This window comes from Syzygium oleosum, unplaced genomic scaffold, assembly GCF_021117445.2.
Source record: "Syzygium oleosum isolate NSW1041296 unplaced genomic scaffold, Sole_v2.1 Sole_v2.01, whole genome shotgun sequence".
Lineage (NCBI taxonomy): Eukaryota > Viridiplantae > Streptophyta > Magnoliopsida > Myrtales > Myrtaceae > Syzygium > Syzygium oleosum.
In genome coordinates, this window is record NW_026607485.1 from 27,994,959 (window position 1) to 28,017,067 (window position 22,109).

Here is a 22,109-nt window from a genome sequence, read left to right on the forward strand (position 1 = left end):
CTGTACTAATATGAATCACCACGAAGAAAAGTCATTGTAGTTGTTAAAATGCGACGGTTTTCTTTCCGTTCGATCTCTGGAGCAAGTGTTTGCTTACACCGGTGATTACTGGAAGTGCGAAAACTGGTCTGGTCAGGCCAACAGAGAAGTTACGAAGTTCATTCTGCCCATACGAGCCTCATAAATAAATGCTATCTTAAGACCTCATAGGTAGAATCTGCTCATCTAGAAGAAGGCATATAACACATCCAGGAACGACTCGGAGGATAAGAAAGAGGCTCGAGCTCTGAAACAAACACAAGCAGAAGAAGCAAAATTGATGGGAAGCTCTTGTTCGAGATGGGATGCACGCTTCGGCTCGACGGGAATCGCCTTATCAAAGTTCGGAGAAAACCAAAATCATCCCCCAGAATCATCAGGGAAGAGAGCAAAGGCTGAATCACAACAACAGAGGCATTGAACCAGCGAATCATTTGCTCACAATATGTATGACAAGAGCTTCGTCAATATCCATGTGTAGACGACCGCAAAGAGCGCACCAACAGGGATTGTCACTGCCCAGGAGGCCACAATCTCCCTGACGGTCTCCGCTCTCACGCTGTTCAGTCCTCTAGCGAACCCGACTCCCATGACGGCGCCGACCAGCGTGTGAGTGGCTGAGATCGGCAGGCACAGCTTTGATGCGAAGAGAACCACGGTGGCTGCTGCAAACTCGGCGGCGAAGCCTCTGGTCGGCGTGAGCTCCGTTATCTTCTTCCCGATCGTGGCGATCACTCTGTACCCCCACATCATCAGACCCGCGACGATCCCGAATCCTCCCCAAGCGAGAACGTCGGTCGGGATCACGATCTCGGCCCCACTCGCCCCGCCTTGAAGAATGGACAGCGCAGCGGCCAATGGACCGATGGCATTCGATACGTCGTTCCCCCCGTGAGCAAACGACATGAAGCAGGCTGACAGGATTTGCATGTACCCAAAGACCCCGTACACTATCTCCAGTTGGGTGCCTTTCGGGCCGGCGATTTCGGTCAGGAATCCGATGTTTTGATTGAGCATGGCCGCTTCTTTTGGCTCTGTCCCTGGTGAGTCGGCTTTGTCGAGGAGATGACCGAGCTGTTTCCGGATGATTCTGTAAACCAAGACCGCACCAGCCGTGCCACAAGCTAAAGCCTGGGCCAGAGCCAGAGGAAAGCTCTTGCTGAGCGGGAAAGCCACAAAAGAGATTGTGGTTACGCCGACAAACACCGCAACCGGTGCAGCAGTGGCGGCAGCCCGTCCTGGATTCGGAGCACTGTACACAAACTGGACATAGCAAAGGTCAATTAGAAGCAGAGCTAAAACCAAGGTTAGGTCTCAAACAAAGGAAGCATATCTTAGACATCTGCACTTTGAACGTTACGAAGTCGAAGCAGACTACTCTATTCAGATGTCTGAACATACCCGGCGGATGCATTTGTAGACAAGGAACGAGACGAGAGCGCCCATCAGAGGCGAAATAACCCACGACGACATCACCCTCGCCAGCGACTTCCAGAAAACAGCGCCCGGTCCTCCGTACACGAGGCCGAACCCAACCATTGATCCTACGATGCAGTGTGTGGTGGAGACGGGCCAACCATAGTAGGATGCAACCTGATCAAACCAATAACCCAACATTAACTTACTAAGCCCAACAACGGCTTTGTTGGCAAGCTATTAACAACTCCGGCGTGCCCCTTTTTCGCTGCCCTGTCCTTCGACCCTTACAAGCACTGGCATAGACTATACACTGCAGACATCACTGATGCAGATCAAGAAGCTAGAGCAAGCTGACTTCTCTGTGCATCTTAGAACGAAGTGAGTGTTGATGAGCTTATGAGCTTCTTCTTGTGTGGCTTTTACGCCATGGCTATCAACTTCTGTTGGATTGAAGTTGGGGGAAGAAGCTATAATTTTCCAATCTTGGCAAGGGCTTTGAGTTAGAAAAGCATTGTTTTAGGGGTTTGGCTCACAGGGCATCATGCCCTTACAGTGGCCGAGAGAAGATTTTAGCAAATTCTAATGAGTAATGACTATAAAATACAATGGCTAACCCCAAGGATCTTATACTTGAAATTTGATAACCATTTGATCACAAAAGTATTAAATCTTGATCATTCGTTAAGAAATTTTTATAAGTGTTTGTGCGCAAGCGCATTTGGTTCGTAATAAATACGAGAAAATATACTAGGGTAAGATATTTATAGGGCAATGGATCAGTTTTCAAACCATAGAAAATCCATGTGAAATGATGCACGAGGAGCATGAAGCTTTAAGATTTAAATAAATCCCTCTTAGAAATTTTGGCAATGCCTTGCATAGATACCGAAACATCGTTTCATATGTAAACTGCTACCATGGAAAGTTTTATTATATCACTAAAAAAAAGGGAAATTGACACAAACAGTCCATGAACTTTAGTCCGATGTGCAATGTGGCCCGTGAACTTTTAATTTGTTCAATTTCGTCCTTGAACTTTTGATACATGTTCAATTTAGTCCCTGAATTATATTAAAATGTTCAATGTTGTTTTTTCATTAATTCAAATTCAGGGACTATATTGAACATATACCAAAAGTCTAGGGATCACATTGAACAAATTAAAAGTTCGGGGATCACATTGCACGTTAGGCTAAAGTTCATGGACTGCGTTGAACAAATTAAAAATTTAAGGACCACATTATACATTGAATCACAAAGTTTAGGAACTGTTTGTGCCATCGTCCAAAAAACAAAAAAGGTGTGAAGAGCACATAGATCAAAAGAAAATCAGGGGAGACAAGGACCGGGTGGCCTGCAATGGCCGTGGTCTAGCCCGACCACGGTTGCCTTTCTCGGCCCTCAAGGGCTTTGGCAAGGGGTGCGCATGACCTTACCTAGGCTAGGGCCGATGAGGGTCGCACGAAAATCCTCATGCCCTTGCAAGGGCTGATCGTGCGGTCTACCCTGACCCTGACGGCCAACTTTCTCGAGCCATGGACGAGGGAAGCATGATGACCCTTGCCTCCGCCTAGGCAAGGGGAGGTGCAACCCTCGTGAGCTCTATCGAAAGCTAGGCCGCGCTTGCCTAGCCTAGGTAAAAGGTCTACCGATCCCTTTACCTTAGCTCTCGAGGGCCGGCGAGGGTCGCACGGACCTCGTTTTACCCTCGCATGGGCTGAGCCGCATCTATCTCATTAATCATATTTCTTATGTCTAGTCTCTACACCTAATAGTCATGCATAATTACTAAAAAAAGTTATAAGTTGTCAATGCTATCGCGACATGTGTTCTGCCTTTTATTTTTCTTGAATTTTTCCCTATTTCTCTACTCCTTTTCTTTTTTCTTGCATTTTTTTTTTGTATAAGTATCTAGATAAAGTACGTAATTTTTATATCCTTATGAATCCAAATGACATGATTTCCAATGAGACATGACTCGATTCCGCCACTATATATATCTATATGAACTTTCATAGAACCATACTAAACGCACAAAACAGTTCATAACACAAACACTAAATACCGCACGACAACAAGAGTTGATCCCGAAATAAAAGTAGCAAACATGGTACCTGGAGCCAAGTGCCGGCGGCGGCGAGAGAGGAGAGGAGGCCGGCGAAGAGGAGGGTGTCCTTGCCCTGGAAGACGCCGGCCACCAGGATGCCCTTCTGCATCGTGCTGGTCACGTGCGTCCCCATCAGCAGCGCCCCGGAGAACTCCAGCACCGCCGCCGTCACCACCGCCTGCGGCAGCGTCAGCGCCCCCGACCCCACCGACGTCCCCATCGCGTTCGCCACGTCGTTCGCCCCGATGTTCCACGCCATGTAGAACCCGAACAGCAGCGTCACGTACGTCAGTGCCCGGCTCTTCAGCGGCGCCCCCACCCCCAGCTGCGACTTCATCAGCAGCGGCAAGGACAGGACGGCGACGGCTATGAGGACCGAGATCGCTGTCGCGGTGCTCGACGAGATGTGGAACTCCTCCGCCATACCTCCCGGCACCTCATCCCGTCGCTGCTCTCCTCCTTCTTCGCCCTCGAAGGAGGATGAGACGGTGGTGGCAAAGGAAGGCTTCCTGAAGCGGGCGGAGGGTCGGAGCAGTTGGAGAGAGAAGGTGGATGGTTTCTGCGGGAAGTGAGCTTCGCCAACGGCGGAGGATAGTAGGGAAAGGACTCGGTGTCTTGGGAGGTGGTGGCGGCGGAGGTGGCGGTGGTGGAGGAGGAGGGGTTCAGGTGTGGTGTACTGTTTGGTGGAGGATAAGAAGTAAGAAGAAGTCATGAGTTGGCTGTATGCGGAGGGGGAAGAGGTGGCGAGAGAGTAATGGGGATGGTGGCTGCCGGATCGCTGTTAGGTAGGAGTACTGGCGACGGCGGCGGCGGCGGCGGCGGCCATGGGAGGAGGAGGGAGAAATGGGAGGGAGATGAAGGTGGAGATGGAGATGAAGAAGATGGAAGAGATTTCATTGATTTTTTTTCGTTTTTTTTCAATAGAAGAGTTTTTCTGGTGGAAAGACGGAGGAGGGAGTTTGGTACGGAGTGGATTTGGCTGCTTGTTGCTCTACTCTCTTCAAATGAGTGGTGCTTGTTGGCTCTTCCAAAAGTCTTATTATTGACTTCAATTCAAACTACAATATATATTAGACCAAAAAATAAATTACTCAAAAATAAAAATAAATTGAGAGAGGCCTAGACTGCGAATGACAATCATTCTATTTCAGAAATCAATTTCTAGCAAGAAATAGATTTTTCTATTTCTGTTCCTGGACGAGTTTCTGAGCAAAAAAATACATTTGATAACGACACAAAATTTCTATTCCCGAAACAAAAATTTGTTTGATAACAGCACAAAATTTCTTCCTCTCGGGTGACCGGCGAGTGGACGGTGGGCGGATGGCGGTGGCGGACAGCGAGCGACGGATGGTGGCAGCGGACGGCAACGCGGTTAGTGCGGAGGATGGCAGCTGAAGGCGGCTAGCGTTGGGCAGCGGCGGGAGGCGGACAACGGCCGGCGGTGGGAGGGGGGTGGCAGCGGAAGGAGGGCGGACGGTGGCAGCGAACGGTGGGGGGAGGCGGCGACGAACGGCTACGTGGCCAGTGCGGAGGACAGCGGCTGGCATCGGGCAGCGGTGGGAGGCGGGTGACTGGAGAGGGGCGGCAGCGGGAGGAGGGCGGACGATGGTAGCAAAAGGCGGGCGGCGAACAGTGGGGGGAGGCGGCGGTGGACCGTGATGCGGCCAGTGTGGAGAACGGCCGATTGGAGGCGGTCGGCGTCCGGCAACGGCAGGAGGTGGGCAACGACCGGCGACGGGAGGAAGACGACCAACGATGGGAGACAATAGCCGGCGGATGGCAGCCCACGGCGGCTGTCGGCGAGAGACGGCCAACGGCGGGAGGCGGCGGCCGGCAAGTGGGCGGCAATGGGCAGTGGATGAGTGGCCGACTAGTAGCAAGGGTAAGCGATAAGAAGAATTTCTCATTTTAGTTCCGGAAATAGAAAAGTTGAAAAAAAATTTCTTCTTATTTCTGTTTCAAACCTAATTCTAAAATCAAAATTTGTTCCAAAAATTGAAAAATGAAATTGCGTTACCAAACGGATTTCTGTTCCAAACTTATTTTTGGAACAGAAAATAGAAATAGAATGGTTATCATTCGCAGCCCTAATCTCCTGAAAAGCCCCAATTTTACCTCAAACCATTTTAGGTCCAGTCGAAATATGTCCTGATTTTTTTTTATCTAGAAAAAAATCCACAATTTTTTTTTGTCTAAAAAAAATCACTAACTTTAACTCTAGTTTCAAATTTGTTTCCGTCAGCCCTCCGTCTAAAAATCGCCATTACTCGTCCCTAATTTTTCTAATTGTAATATCAAGGAACAGATTTGTTTTGGAGAAAATTTGCCACGTCACCTTGTTGATGTAGATTTATTGCTAACATGAAAATGTCACGTCAAACGATTAATGGCGGTTTTTGGACGAAAGATTAACTGGGGCAAATTTGAGACTATATTAAAAGTTTGTGATTTTTTTTTAACAAAAAAAAATTCCTGACAAATTTGGACTAGACCTAAAGTTAGGGATTTTTTAAGGAATTATGCCAATTGAGAGATGGTTGTGATTCGGGCAACGTTTCGGGGCCTGTTCGGTTCTGGCTAGGCTAAGCCCAAAATTCGAAAAGTCGCAAGGAAAGCACTCGTTGGAAGAGAAAATTGTTCAAAAAGTCCTAAGCCTATTGCGCTTTTGTCAATTCAGTTTTAAACCTTTTAATTGTATCAATTGAGTTTTAAACCTTTCACATTTTGCCAATTGAGTCTATCCAGCCAATTTTTTCCAAAAAATCGCTGACGTGAATATTGACCATCCTATGTGGTACGATCGACATAGGACAGTCGGTGCTAACGCGAACAATTTTTAATATTTTTTTCGAATTTTTCATTAATTTTTTATTTTTCCTTTTTTTTTTCTTTTCTTCTCTTCCTCCTTTACTTTTTTTTTTCTAAACATGAAAAGTTTAGTACTCAATTGATATAATTAAAGGGTTTCGTACTTAATTAACAAAAGTTCAATAGATTTAAAAAATTTTGGATAATTTTCCCCTAATTGGAATGCCGAATTGTTGTCCTTTCCAACTCGAATTTCGTGGAATTTCTAATGTGCTAAAGGGTAATCATTTGACACGAGTGCCCAGGCTTTATACTTCAAGAGCCCATCAACCAAGTTTCAAATATTTTTAAATTAGAGCCCTTCACTCTATATATATATATATGAAATATTAAGGGATATATGACACAAGTGGTCTCTGACTTTTAGCTTAGTGTGCAATATGACCCTGCTTAGTGTGCAATATGACCCTGAACTTTTAATTTGTTCAATGTAGTTCCTGAACTTTAACCCAATGTGCAATATCATCCCTAAATTTTTAAATTGTACTATGTGGTCCTTGGACTTTTAGTGAAAGTTCTATTTAATCTCCGGATTATGTGATCCACATCAAATATTTTCATATAGTTCAATAACCACATTGACTAAATTAAAAGTTCAGGGACCACATTGCACGTTGGGTAATTTCGGGATTATATTGAAAAAATTAAAAATTTGGTGATCATACTGCATATTGGGCCAAAGTTCATGGATTATTTATGTCATTATCCCAAATATAAACGTGCCGCATGGTATGTAGCTTGACAGCTTGGCCCTACCTGAGTGGTAAAATCAAATTAGCGCGAAAACCTTGCCTCGGGCTATTCAAATTAAGGAATTTCCGGTCGAGCGAGAAGGGGGGGTTTCAGATTTTTGGATTTTTATTTCCACCTCTAGTATAAAAGGGTGTTCAATGGTTAGTACAAATACTCAAAAACACCAAGATCATAACAAGTATCCCCAAATATAATGGTCAATTTCCCTAACCCTTCTCCATAATCTTTCAACTTCCCACCTTACTCATTGTAGGCACTTGAGGATCCCCCCGAATAGATTCCCAATAGACTTCTTTCTCTACGGTTCGCAGGTCAGCAATGGAGGAAACCAAATTCTATTAATCTATCAATCCAGCACAAATACGACATTTGGCCGCCGCAGCAGCGAGGGACAAACGAGAGAAGAGGCCGCGTGAGAAGGGTCGAGAGAGAGAGAGAGAGGCCGCGGAGTAGCGGTAGAAACCGCGGCGCGGTGGAAGGCGACTCTGCCGAGTGGTTGGCAAGTTGTGGTCGTGCCCGTGCGGAGGGGGAATGTCAGAAGTGGCAAAAGAGAGAGGAGAACTGGAGCATCACACGTCAAGTCTAGGAAATATCACAACGTACTTGGCCTTGTCTCAGCCCGCAACCTCAAGGTCAACGGTCCAATTTCGAAGAAGACAAGACCACCTTCGCCGATCCTGAAGCTTCTTCAAGGTTCCCTCCGTCCGTGCCACGCACGAACAATGTCAGACGGGATACGAGAGGCGTGGACGCTGCACGGCGAGGGTCCACCGTGGTCGCCAAGTTGGAGCTGAACTTGTGATCATGGGAGCGCTAAAAATTACGTTGAAAGCTTGATGGCGGCTAGGACTGTCGGTTACGCTCTCAACCTGCAACCTTTTTGACTCGTGACGCCTGACCTGCTCACTCCACTTCGCGTGCCGAAAGCCCCCGAAACCATTCTCAATTCTTCTGCACACTGTCTTCGCAAGCAGTCGAAGTTCGAGCAGCAATGGAGAGCGCTTCAGGACCGTCGATCGGGGTCCCGGAGGTGCGGCTTAGCTCCGCCGCCGCTGGGAGCCGCCCGATGCCGGTGATCGGCCTGGGCACGGCGGCGGAACCCCTCGACGCGGTCGCGATGAGGTCGGCGGTGCTGGAGGCGATCAAGCTCGGCTACAGGCACTTCGACACGGCTTCCATGTACGGATCGGAGGAGCCGCTCGGGGAAGTCCTGGCCGAAGCGCTCGGGCTCGGGCTCGTCGGCTCGAGGGCTGAGCTCTTCATCACCTCGAAGCTCTGGAGCAGCGATGCTCATGCTGATCGCGTTGTGCCTGCACTCAGGAAGTCGCTGAGGTAATCATTATCGATTGGGCCTTAGCTCAACTATGAATTGTATGGTCGCTATGTTGTTCGTGATTTTTGCATAAAGTTGAGGTTGATTGTTTCGATCACTTTTGGTGTTGTTGCTTGCAAACTGTTTTCTGCAGAATCCTGCTATCTGGGCCTGTCTTCGTTCTGGAATTAGTAGATCGTTGTACTGCGATCCAGCTATCAACATATCTAGTTGGACCAATTATTGTTGGTTAATGATTTCAAAAGGATGAGTTAAAACATATTGACTAGTGACAACAGAGTACCTTGTTGGCTGGTTACCCTTCATAGTTCTTGTTTGTCCGATCAGCTGTTGAGGCACCAACAGAAATTAGTGGTCTTCCTAAGAAAGATGATCATGCTTGCTGTTTAGCTTGTTTCATGGATGTTCCTTAGACTTGAGCTGGGCAACTTCTAACACCAAATTTTGTAGCGATGCCACTCCGTTTTTCTAAGTTGGAGCCCTCTTGGATTCTTGGGGTAAGGAACATCTATAGCTGTAATTGAAACTTGAAAGGATGAATTCATGTGAAAGAACGAATAAACTCGAATTCACATCAGTTGTAGCTCAAACAATTTGCACCATGACGGACTAAAGAGTGTTTTTCTCTGCATCAGTTGCACTTGTAGAATGAAATTTGTTTATGTTAGGTGTACTGTCCTATGCGATTATCGAGTTGTCTACTGGCTATGACTGTGAGTGAGCCTCCTTTCCTTCAGTTAATAGGTAATGGAAGAAGAGAATGATATTGTTGCTGAATTTATCAGACACTCATGATTGGCTTTTCCAGTCATCGTGTTATACGGTTTCTGAACCGAAGCCATATATGTTGAAGGCCATGTTAACTTCATCATTAGCATCAGTGTCAGTGTTTTGATTCTTGTAAAAATCATTTTCTCCCATATTTGGCGAGCCGAACTTCAATGACTGTTTTATATGTGCAGCAATCTTCAACTGGATTACCTTGACCTCTATCTCATCCACTGGCCAATCAGCTGTAAGCCAGGGTCGTACACGTTCCCTGTGGACGAATCTGACCTCATGACAATGGATTTCGAGGCAGTCTGGGCAGCCATGGAAGAATGCCAGAGGTTAGGTCTCACAAAGTCCATCGGAGTCAGCAACTTCTCTTGCAAGAAACTCGGAAACATCCTCAGCTTCGCCAAGATTCCTCCAACAGTAAATCAGGCGAGCCTGTTTTTTTCATTCATACAATTCTGGTTCAAGAAATTAAAGGAAGTTGAAGACTAGTCGACATGGCAGTATGCAAGTGTCCGCATTGTAAATGACCTGCTAACTGTTTGGATGATGTTTGTCTCTCAGGTGGAAATGAACCCTCTCTGGCAGCAGAAGAAGCTGAGAGAGTTCTGTAAAGCGAATAACATCATCATCACCGCATTCTCTCCCTTAGGAGCTCCAGGAACGAATTGGGGAACAAATGAAGTCATGGAGAATGAATCTCTGAAGGAAATTGCGAAGGCTCGGGGAAAGAGTATTGCCCAGGTTTCGCTATCAAGTTGATTGTTTTTTTTTTTTTTTTTTTTTTTTGATGACCCGGGGAACCCCCGCACGGCCGACAGCCGGGAGGTAAACCCGGGGCGACACGTGCTAGCCACCACACACGTGCACCGGTTAAGTCACCCTACGGCACCCGGGATTCGAACACTCAACCTTTGCGAGCGGAAGAATGCGCGCTCCAGCAGCGCCACCCAGCGGGTGGTGCTATCAAGTTGATTGTTAATCTCTTCAACATCTTAGATGTTAAAGTTTTCAGATAAATTGCTCTGACTCCTATTTTTTGTACATATGCGAATCATATTAGAAGTAAATCGGCCATAGAAGACACCCGATTATCAGTAAATCCAAGCATTCAAAGTTACAATAGTAAAAAAAAGGACTAGGCTGCTAAATTTTGATGGAGATTGACATAAACTTGCATTTTAAAATGGATTATTATGTGTAAATATAACAGTAGCAATCTGGGATTGCTCTTGGCAGGTATGTCTGAGATGGCTATATGAGCAAGGAGTCACTTTTGTGATGAAGAGCTTCAACAAGGAGAGGTTGAAGGAGAACCTCAGCATCTTCGACTGGGAACTGACGGAGGGTGACCACGAGAAGATCGAGCGGATCCCACAGAAGAAAATGATGCTCAAGGAAGAGTTTGTCTCAGCCAAAGGGCCATTCAAATCTGTGGAAGAACTTTGGGATGGAGAGCTCTGAAGCTTGGATTGAAATGGCACTCTTCTCCAGGACATGGGGCTTGAGCCTTTGTCCAGCATCTTCTCTATTGGTCCTGTTGAGTGGATTCTTGGTGTGGATTGTGAGACAGGTTGTTTTGTGCAGGACATCTCATCTGCACAAGCTGTGCTGATCGAGTGATATGTGCATTGTAGTGTAGAAACTCCTTTGAGCACAGCCGAAAAGAAGAGAATTGTGGGAACTTGCTAGCACTTATTCGAATCTTGCTTTTATTTGTGGCCAGCATTCGAATGCATTAAATGTTATTTTTAAGTGATTTCTAGTTTTCATTTGAAATACTTCATAAAATCTTACAATTCTCACAGATGGACTTTTGTTCAGCTAGAAATGATTTTCAAAGTATACGTACATTGTCATACATAATCATTTACAAAATTTTATATAATTATTGTACGTTCAAAATAAATTTCAGATTTTAATGACAAAGTTAATAAGTAGCCCCTAGTTAAAAAAAAAAAAAGAACTAGAGTAAAAAACTGCGTGTTCCGGGTGACACATTTATTTTTATGGAAAAATCTGAATAGTTTTTGTTTTTTAGTGGATAGTTAATTGCAAGCTCACATCTATAACTTTTTCTTACAATTTTCCGGAGGTACTACACCAACTCAAAGTTAGGAAGAGAAAAAAGAAATTTCAGGCTATTCTGAAACTGGATATGAAAAAGGCCTATGATAGAGTGGAATGGGATTTCTTGAAAATTTGTATGTTAAAAAATGCAATTCAGTGAGAGATGGGTTTCATAGGTCATGCAATGTGTCACCTAGGAATCTCTAGTGTTAAATTCAACGGGGAATGTTAAATTCAACGTGGAACCTCTTCCCTACTTCAAACCTTCGATAGGACTTTATCTGGGTTACCCATTATCCCCAAACTTGTTCATAATTGTGGCGAGTGTACTCTCATTCCTTATGCAAAAAAAGATGGTAGCTTTAAAGGTATCAAATTAAATAGTCATCGCCTACATTAGACCTTTCATTGTTTGCAAATGACTCTATCCTTTTTCTTGACAGAAAGATTAGGGAATGTCATAAATGAACTGCTATCCTAATCAGTACCGTTTTACCACGAGTCAGGCCATTGATTTGCTCAAGTTATGAATCTACTTTAGTGCTGGATGTCCACAACTTTTAGGAAGGAACATGGCTCAGGAAATGAGAGTCTCAGAAATTGATAAAGCAAATAAATACTTGGGTATTTCATCAAACTGTGGCCAATCTAAAAAGCAAATGTTCGCTTGGAGCATGGCAACAGTGAACATGGAGCTTGAAGGCCTTGAACAAAAGTTTTTTTTCAAAGGCGGGAAAGGAAATTATAATTAAAGCCGTGTTGTAGGTTTTTCCTACAATATGCAATGTCAATTTTCAAAATTCCAGTGTCCGTCTGTAGCTATTCCTCTCTCAACAACATCAACCGCAGATAAGCTAGTCTAGACATGCAATCAATCAAGATGCTACCGAGTCCAAAGTGGCTATAACAAGCTCGGAGATGCTAGACAAAGCACAATGTAAATCAGGCCTCATCTTCCACCCAAACCCCCCACAGCTCTCTGGAAAACGATTTGGAATCTAGAAACTCTATCGAAAGTCAGACTAGTGTGTGCCAAAGTGCCCTGCCTACTAGAGAAAATCCATTCATAATGAAGATAGTACCTATGCCGACATGCCCTGTTTGCCAAAAGGAGCCTGAAACGTCCGAACAAAGGAGTAGCGAAGCTAAACATCGACGGATCTTTCCATGAAGGATCGATCATCCAAAGGCTCCGTAACTTGCGTTTGCCGCAATTTTGAGGGGAGATTGATTGATGGATTCTCGAAGACAGTGAAGGTTTCTTCAGAGCTTGCAAGTCGAAACCATTGCACGTCTTCAAACCCTCGAGGACTTCTCAACAAAATATGAACTGAACTTTAGCGCGAGTAAAGGAGGACAGTTTCGAAACCTGCCCATAGCATATACACAAACAGTGGCTTGTAAAATAGACAAAGAAATAGGATAGAACTCGACTAAAACAATCTAAAGTCCGATAGATTCTCTCACGGGCGACTCGCTCTGCCTCCGGGATGTCCGCGCGCTCATCGCCGACTACAGGACACTTCTAGCCCAATGTCCTAGAGAAAGAAATATGCTTGCATACTAGGATGTTAAGCCCCATAAAAATAAAGCCCTTTCACAAAACTAGTGTTTCAAATCTCCCTCCCCTTCTTTGGGAGCTCATTTGATGCGAAGCCCCTTTCATCGTATAATTGGGCCCGTACTTAATGAAATGGAAATTAATTTTTCGACCCGAAAAAATAAAATAAAATAGGTGTTGCTCCATCACTTTCTCCAATTTCTCTTCATATTCAACCACAGCGGTGCACATAGCGGCCGAGGAAAAAAACCGTTCCCTCCGCCTCGCCCGTCAAATTACACATTCACCTCGTCCTTGCTCATCGAGATAAGATTATATGTCGAGGGTACATTGGATATCTCACATATGGACACTAAATTTTTGAAGTTAGGTTTATACAATTACTGAAAAAGAGAAAAAATTAAGAAGCAAAAGGGGGTGCTTAGCAGCATCAATAGAAAGACCATAAAAAAAGGGGTCAGCCTTTTCCTTTTATAAAGAAAGTGAGAAATATTCATGGCCATATTTATATTTGTACCACCCTAAAGACAAAAAAGCAAAATCCAAATCCAAGACTCAGAGCAAAGGATCTAAGGAGGACCCCTTCGTTTCTCGAGGCGATCGGGGTTGGGGGCGAATAAGGCTTCTTTATGGGAACATTGTCTTATCGTCACGATCACCCACGCACTCCTTCCTGGTTCTTTGCTGTGGATTTCTTGTTCCGTACAATTAGTTACCTCACATGATGGTTGTGGTCTAATTATAGCCCCAATTTCAAAAAAAAAATTTAAGTATCTACTTTTTACCTTTCAAAAAAAATGTGGGTTCTAGCGAAAAACAGAAAAAAAAAAATTATATGGTGGGTACTTGTTAAACCAAATATGAATTTTTATAGTCCTTTTGATGATGGGGAAACCATTTGAATTCACTAGATAAATTAAATATGATTATTTTTTAAGCAACTTAGAATAAGGTACTTGTTTTTTTACTGTTAACAATTGCTTTGAGGCATTTATTAACTTTACTCTATAAAGAATTGAACGTTCCATTGCTTTTTTAGTGGATTAATCTGCAAAAAACTCCAAACTATACCCATCGAGACACAAATGCCTTGAACTTTTTTTTTATCACTAAAAATCTTAAATTTACTTACTGTGATACAAATATCAGTGTGACAAAATATACATCGGATGGAATTGAAATAGAATGTATATGTGTCACATATATATAAGTTTGGATTTTTTTTCGTGACACAAAGGGGTATCTGGATCACAGTAGACATGTTTATGATTTTTTTTTAGATATCTGTATTACAATGGACATAATTTGAGGTTTTTTTTTGTGGTATCATCACTTTCTTACTTAACAAATTCTACCCAACCAGCGAATGAAGTTTCTACATCAAGTGGATTTATTTGACGAGCGAATGGATATTATTGATCAATTAAATAACGAAATATATGATTTCCAATATTACATTTTTCTCGCTTTATCAATACTTAACGCTTCTAAAGATACAAGATATTTTCTTTAACGTACTCGACCACCATTCCTATTTCTTTTTATGGCGTTAAGTAGAAGGCACAAGCAGCGTTCCCTCGAAACTTAAAATTAGCTGAGCTTCGAAAAGAAAGCGTCGGTATCTCTATATTGTGAAATTGCGGATACTTGGAACTAAAAAAGGAAAAAATCAAAAAAAAATTGAATCGATTGGAAGGAGAATAAGTAGCCAAAATCAATCTAGAAAAGTTTTACTCCAATTTTGTTTTAAATCCGAAGTGTGCATGAAAAGGGGGAGAATAAAAAAGTGGTGGTGGGGGGTTGATTTGACTTGATGGGGGGTGGGGGTGAAGGGAAGGAGGAAGGAGGAGAATGGAGGCATTGATGTGATGGGAGGGAATTTAAATGCCGACAATCGGATCTTCTTCCCCTCGAACAACGCAAAAAGGAAGGAGAGATTGATTTCAGAATGGCCGAGAAAACGCAGGGAAGGTTTGTCATTTTCGGGGTTCGCGCCCCCCCCCCCCCGCCAAACGCTGACTTTCTGATATGGCGGCACCCACCTTTTCCGCTCCCTCGTTCCCCCATTCTTTGCCTCTCTTCTTAAGAAATGAATCGCAATTTTTTTTTTTTTACTTACTTAGAACTCAACTTAAACACAATCCCTCATTTTTTTTTCCAAGTTTTGAAATATATATATACATATATATATCAATGTATGTAAGTTTATATGTATGTTTGAATTTTATTAGCAAGTGCACTCTCAATAAAAGAGAGAGAGAGAGTCATGATTTCAAAATAACGGTAAAGTTTCGAACTTTTTTGTGATGAGAAAGTCCATATTGTGTTGTTGATTTCGTGTCGTGATGTAAGACTTATATTTCCCGTAGTAGTGGGATGGATTATCCTTCGTAAGTGGCATCAGAATCGTTAATTACACTGATGATTTAATATTCACTGCATCTCCTCTTATAAAAAAAAAGGGGAGGATTGCCAAAACGGTCCTAAACTTATTGTAATTATGTTGATTCAATATTAAATCTTGTTTGTGCCAATTGAGTCTTGAACCTTTTATATTTGTGTCGATTCAATCTGTCCGGCTAATTTTGACAGGCCAGATGGATTGAATTGACAATTCGGCCTTTTTTTTTTCTTTTCTTTCTCTTTCTATTTTTCCCTCCCTCTTTATCTTCAACCTCTAGCTGGTCGACGACCAACGACAGGACAAAGGCCGCTCGGCCATTGGCGAGGGCGAGCCTTGCTGGCCCCTGGCGAGGTTGGGGCGGGGGAGGCTCGCCCTTGTCTCTTGCCGGTCGTCGAGTTCCGGTGACCGGCTAAAGGTTGAAGATGAAGGGTGGAAAAAAAAAAGAAAGAAAGAGAAAGAAAAGAAAAATAAATAAATAATTCAAAATATTATTGAAAATTATCTACGTCAGTGTCGATCATTTCACGTAGGACGATCGGTCAAAATTAGCCGGATGGACTGATTTGATATGTATACAAAAGGTTTAGACTAAATTAATACTAAAATAAATTTAGGATGGAATTGATAATAATTGCAATAAACTTAAGACTGTTTTAATAATTTTTTCGTAAAGCCCAGGGTCACGTGTAACCTACCGTGTTTAGCGCGTGAGGATCAAGTCTGGCTGGACTGAGCCTATAAGGAATGTGAAGCTGTGCGTGTAAAACTCAGAAGAGACCACCAAACACACGTGGCGCTTGATTGATGGAGGCAAGCATCCTGACCCCCGCGCGTGTATCTCTGTGGAAGCAAATTTGACTAGATCCATATGAGCATACCCGCCAATTTCATAAAATTTTCTCACGGATCTGTTTGGTGTCCGCCCCTTTTGTTACTTCTAGTACGGGACTAAGTTGGGTCACTTGCCGTGGCTGCTGCTCGTTAGGTGATGCTCGTTCATTGTTGCTCTTATCGTGCACTCGTGCGTGCGAGATGTAGGGCTTGGGCCGTCCTCGATGGCGACCGGTATAAGGTCGGCGATGGCCTCCGGTGGGTCTCTCGAGCTCGACGGCCAGCGCCGACCTCGGGCGTGGAGGTAAGACCACGGCAAACAAAGACGAGGAGAGGGAAAGGGGTTGAGCGAGGGAGGAGCTGATGATGGGGGTCGGCTAGCAATAGGTTCATTGGGGGTGGCCGAGGTGAGACGGGGGGTGGCGGCGGCGGCAACGGCGGCGGAGTAGGACAGACTCTGTGGGTTGAGGGGGGAGAGAGATGGTTTTGTCGGTATGATTTGTGAATTTATTTTGTGCGGTTGAGTGCAGTGCGCGATTAAAAACATCAATAGACGAGCGACCTTTAGCGAGCAGCAGCAGCTAAGTTTAGTCCTTGTAGTAATCTAACTGTTAGATGGTGAAATTGAACTCTATTCAGAGGGCATGCTGGTGGGCTCATTAGTCACAAGTTTGAATTAGCCAATGACTCCTAGATCCAAGCATGACTTTCTTCCGGGTCAAAGTGAACACTTTTGAGATCTCTTGTTGAATTACACGATATTCATAATGCATCCAATATTAAAACGTGTCACAAAGCTAGCTTCGTCGTAAGTTACAATACTTTACCGCACAATTACAACATAACAACGACTATATATATATCGTACAAACACTTTATATTGTACCTTGAAGATAGTATTCGGATCGAGAAACCGTTGTATTAGATCATCTCTCTAGAGTTCTTTTCACCCTTCTTGGCCATGGCGTCCTCTCAGGTTACGTCACGATCTCGATGTGTCTTGTTTAATTCGTTGCGATGACAATTGACATGCATACTCATGCTACTTCTCGGGGAATATTTGACATAGGATCGTGTGTGGAGTTTATGAAAGATTTAGATTTGGTGAACACACAAGTGTTTTTAAATATTTGAATTCTGTTAAATTTATTACTAACACAATAGCAATAACAAGTAAGGTAAATCCGACTCTTTAAATTCCGTAACAACTTCGTAGATCATGTAAGACGTCATTCAAAATCCATAAGAATGGTCCATGTATAAGACTAGCTAGGGTCTTGATAACCATACTTAAATACAGAAGGAACTGCTATTTCCAATGCACCGATTGCACCTAACACGAGAGAAACGCTACATTGAAAATGACAATCTTTCTTTTATTTAGGTGTTTAACGGGTCCACTTAAGGCACTTGTTAATAAAGCCCACGATATAATGTGCATTAGATAATATGGGAGTCGAACTTAGGTCGTGCATCTGATTTACCACATGCATCCGTTGCTTTACTGATCAGTCGTCAAACCCCGATATCTTTTATGACATGAAAGCCCGTGTTACGTAGGTAAGCCCTGAGCCCATGGGATATCCCAAATTAGGCGCTAATCATAACCGAAATGGTGGGCTTAAACATAGAATTGTTTATACTTACAAGAGATCAAACGTGGGAAATCAAACTAAAGTGCCGCGTACCGAGTCGATTAACATAAGTCGATCTCTCAATTACCAAGCCAATCTCATGGATTAAGATACTAAGAAGGAATTAGCATTATAACAATGTTTGTCCGATGGATAGTGCAGTCGATGTCTTCGAAATGTTTGCTGGACATTAGGATGTCGGCATGTTGACTATTTCAGCCCTCTGATTCTCTTGCCTTTCTTAGCTGCAATAGCTGTCTTCGAACTTGGCCTCTGTCCATTCTTTACTTCTTTTGGATAAGGACTAGGTTTAGATCCACGGGGTAGATCCCTGTTCAATTGGTTCTTGCCCGGGATATTTTTTTAAAAGGATAATTAAACAAATGATCTTTAAATTTTCACGTAACGTGCAACATCGTCTTTGAATTTTTAATTTATTCAGTTTGGTCCCTAAATTTTAGCAAAATATGCAATGTCATCCCCGAACTTTTGATAAATGTTCAATTTGGGTCCCTAGACTAGATGAAAATATCTAACGTTATCATTCCATAGAAAAAAGTTTAGAGACAACATTGAACATTTTTATATAATCCATGAACTAAATTGAATATGTATCAAAAGTTCGGGGATCATATTGAACCAAATTAAAAGTTCAGGTATGGTATTGCATGTTGGGTCAAAGTTTTATGGACCATTTATGTCGTTTTCCATTTTCTCAACTTCGGATAAGGATTTAATGAAGAATTATACTGTACGCTATACAAAAATTTTACACAAGTGACCAAGAACAAATTTTGGAACCTGCCTCTATCCGGCTCGTGCCTTCGGCAATTGCTACCTCATGCACCTAAAATGGACCGAGTAATTTAGGGCGAACCAAATAATTCTTTAACATACATCAAATCCTCGAAACTTTGTAAAATTGTTAGAGCCCTCAAACCGTTTAAGCATGGAGGAAAAAATGATTTCATACGAATGTACTGGTGGTGTTGGGTTCCAGGATGAGTTGCTTCCAAGACTAGATTTTGGAACCTACCATATAGGCCCTAGTTTCTAAAAATTGAAACCGAGAACCAATCTTGATTAGAACTAATGGGTTACAAGCCAATTCCTGATTCTACCTGATAATCGGATTTGTTTTGTAAAGATCACATATTTGATACTGCAAAAGGAGTTTTACCTTAGGACTAGTAAAATCTTCTAAATTGAGTGATTTTGTGTGTCCACTTCAAACTGGTGGTCGTCGGTTCCATTCTCCTTGGTTGCATTGTATAAGACCGCTTTGACCTTGGAATTGGCCGTTTGGGTGTTCAGTCTGGTTCCCGGGTCAAACCTATCCGATTACTCACTCATATATGTACTAGGTGTTAGCCCACACATCGCCACAGGCCTTTTTAACAAAGAGACTAGTCCATATATGAACATTAGATGATATTTCATCTTGTGTATATTTTCTACAGAAAAGTCATAAATATTGTTCTATATGTCTCGACTACATTTTCTTCTTACGCTATTTTAGTCTTGTATAAAAAACCAAAATTATATGAGTTAAATGATGAATTACAAGTGAAGAGAAAAAGAAAAACGTGGATGTGCTCATTAATCTTGAGGAAGAGAAGAGCTCTAACATTGCCATCTAAACAAAATTGTCTAGAAAATTTGGCAACATAAATAGGAAATCCAATTTCTAACTTGATTAGATTCTTTCGAATACGTGAAATTCAATAATCGGCTATATATACATAGAAAAATCATTAGGAAATCCCATTTTCCTTCCCAACGTTTTAAGAAGATGAGGAAAAACACGTCGAAAATTCCAAAAACTAACATTTCTTTTATTATCTATTTTTGGGTCTAAAGTTCTTTTATTGTCTAATTTTCTAGAGAACAGATCAAACCAAAGTTGATCAGCCATCACCATTTTCTTGTTTGGTCGGAAAACCACGCATCATCCCATTCCGTTCTTCATCTTCTTCGGGCCATAAGTAGGCTCTTCCAGGAGTACAGAAAACACCATGAAGTTTCTCTCAAACCAGATGCGATTACTTTTATTATATATCTTTTTGCATAAATCAAAACCATTTTTCTATTAGAAAAACAGAAGAACAGTAAAAGGCAAAAGGGGAAGAAGTAGATGGGGGTGGTTCGTAGGTTGTAGGCTTTAGCTTTTGGTTGTCGAGGTTTCAGAAAGAGGAGTTCTGAGGATTTGCAGAGATGCATGGAGTGGTGGAGGGAGGATGGTGGGGTGGTGGAGATATCAATGGAGGTCAGGGTGGGGGTGGGGGGACAAGACTCTCAGGACCTCCATTGATTGGAGAAACAAACTCTGAGATAGCCGCCAAAACAACACCAACACGCACCACCCCCCACCACCTTTTCATTTAATTCATCTCTTTTTCTCTCAGAGCACTGCAAAGCCAATTCGCTGCTCGCGTCCTCTCCTTCTCCTCCTCCTCCTCCTCTTTCATTGCAACTAGGCACTTCTTGGGTCGCATCAAACGGAATCGCCCCCCGAAAGGTCCTTGTGTACGTGCAATCCGTTTCAAAAGACAGGCATGTTGTCGCATCGCAAGGGCCTTACATCTCTGCTATGGAATTGCTTTGATTCGGCCAAAATTACTTGGTCCCATTCGTAGGCGCGTGAGGTTGCCGAAGGCACGAGCTGGATAGAGGTTCGTTCGTGACGTAACGTGAACTTATCATCCCATGAGGGACGGAAATTGCTAGCGTGACAATTTATCACATGGGACGGCCGGCGAAAATTGATCGGGAGGATTAGATTGAAAATTTCATGCAAATATTTAAGACTGAATTAGCAAAATCGAAAAGTTTAAAATTGAATTGACATTTGAAAAAATATGTTTAAGACTGATTAGATAATTTTTTCCTTTTTTTATTAGAAGATAGGCTCGACATCTTGGACTTGTATAGGGCGAACAACTGTAATCCCCCCATGCGAGCATGCCTGGTCTATAATTGGAGAGCGAAACCAATCATCGAGCAATGTAGGCAAGAGTTGATGAACTTGGAAGGCGTTAGTCGGCTTTAATTCCTAGAACTGCAAATAGTTGTGCGCGTTGGGAACATGAGTTCGTGGTTTCGAGTGAGGAATCACTTGGGAACCAGATCGACCGAACCGAACTTGGAACTGGTTTCATAAAGCCTGAAAATCCTAATTTATCTCTCGGCACCCTCTTCTCTATCTCTATTTTTCTTTGGTCTCTCCAATCTCATTTAAACACTTCACGATTCTCTCTCTTGCTTGCGACTCACCCTTCTCCTCACTCGTTCGAGTCTCGCAACCCTCGCTCTTCTTGACTTGCCATTGCTTGTTTGCCCTCGTTCATCCTTTACTTTGAATCGTTTTGTTACTTATATTATTTTGCTGTAAAAAATGAAACAAAAAAATAACCAAAAAAAAAAATCGTTTCTCTGGTAGACCTTGGAACCGAATCGAAAAACAAGGTAGGTTCGGTTCAGTTCAGTTCTAGGACCGGTTCCAAAGCAAATATGGTAGATTTTAGGTTCAAAAAATTGAAAATCGGGTCTAACATGGTAGGTTTAAGGTTCCATATCTAGAACCTATCCACCCTGAAATCGATCACCCTTACTCAAAATGATAGAATTGCGCTCCAAGAAGAAGCGATAATCCTCTGGAAGATTTGAAAGCTCAAAACCAACTATCATTTTTGAACTAATTAGAAATCAAAATATCATTCTCTTTTTACTAATGTGATTGTAATGAATGAATTTTACATAATTTAACACATTACAACTACTTTATGGTTTGTTTATCAGGATTTCTCTCTAAAATTCGAATAAAGATAATTTTATCGGACTTTCGAGGAGCTAGATGTTTTCTGCGTGCCGCAAGGGTTCTTTGCTAGTGGAGAATTATGTAAATTGATCATGCACTTTATTCCTGAAAAATGAATAGAAATTTTATAGTCTTCACTTGTCTTTGTTTCTCAAGTTGTCCTGGTGCGGCTCCTTGGTTTTTTCCTTTCTGATTTCGAAAGGTTTTTCCACGTGTAAATTCGTGGGTCTTCTTCTCTATTTTCTTCTCTTCAACGATTTGTATTCCTTACAAAACTCCTTTGTGTAAATCGCAAATGGATCTATCATAGATGTTGTCTTTAATCAAGAACGAACTATAAGAGGGTGATAGTTCAGGGAAGTCAAGTGAAATACTTCCTTGCGGTCTTAAACAAAAGCCGCTGAATCAAGATCGATTTAGATAGTTCTTTATATTCTAAAGCATAGCTATCCAGATCGATGGTGACGGAGTTCGCTTGCGGTACAAGAAGTAC

At 42.7% G+C, this 22,109-nt stretch overlaps 2 protein-coding genes across 2 annotated transcripts; one reads left to right on the forward strand and one right to left on the reverse strand.

The window, feature by feature from the left end:
- Positions 1 to 287: 287 nt before the first annotated feature.
- Positions 288 to 4,483, reverse strand: LOC115689948 (inorganic phosphate transporter 2-1, chloroplastic-like). The gene is made up of 3 exons (XM_030616154.2): positions 3,573 to 4,483; positions 1,441 to 1,632; positions 288 to 1,302 (listed from the first exon to the last, which is right to left on the reverse strand). The coding sequence occupies exons 1-3, from the start codon at positions 4,275 to 4,277 to the stop codon at positions 478 to 480; spliced, it is 1,722 nt and encodes a 573-aa protein (XP_030472014.2). The 5' UTR covers positions 4,278 to 4,483; the 3' UTR covers positions 288 to 477.
- A 3,428-nt stretch (positions 4,484 to 7,911) lies between these two features.
- LOC115689973 (non-functional NADPH-dependent codeinone reductase 2-like) lies at positions 7,912 to 10,858 on the forward strand. The gene is made up of 4 exons (XM_030616187.2): positions 7,912 to 8,521; positions 9,485 to 9,728; positions 9,864 to 10,043; positions 10,539 to 10,858. Exons 1-4 carry the CDS (start codon positions 8,181 to 8,183, stop codon positions 10,761 to 10,763), a joined length of 990 nt encoding a protein of 329 aa, XP_030472047.2. The 5' UTR covers positions 7,912 to 8,180; the 3' UTR covers positions 10,764 to 10,858.
- The last annotated feature ends 11,251 nt before the right edge of the window (positions 10,859 to 22,109 follow it).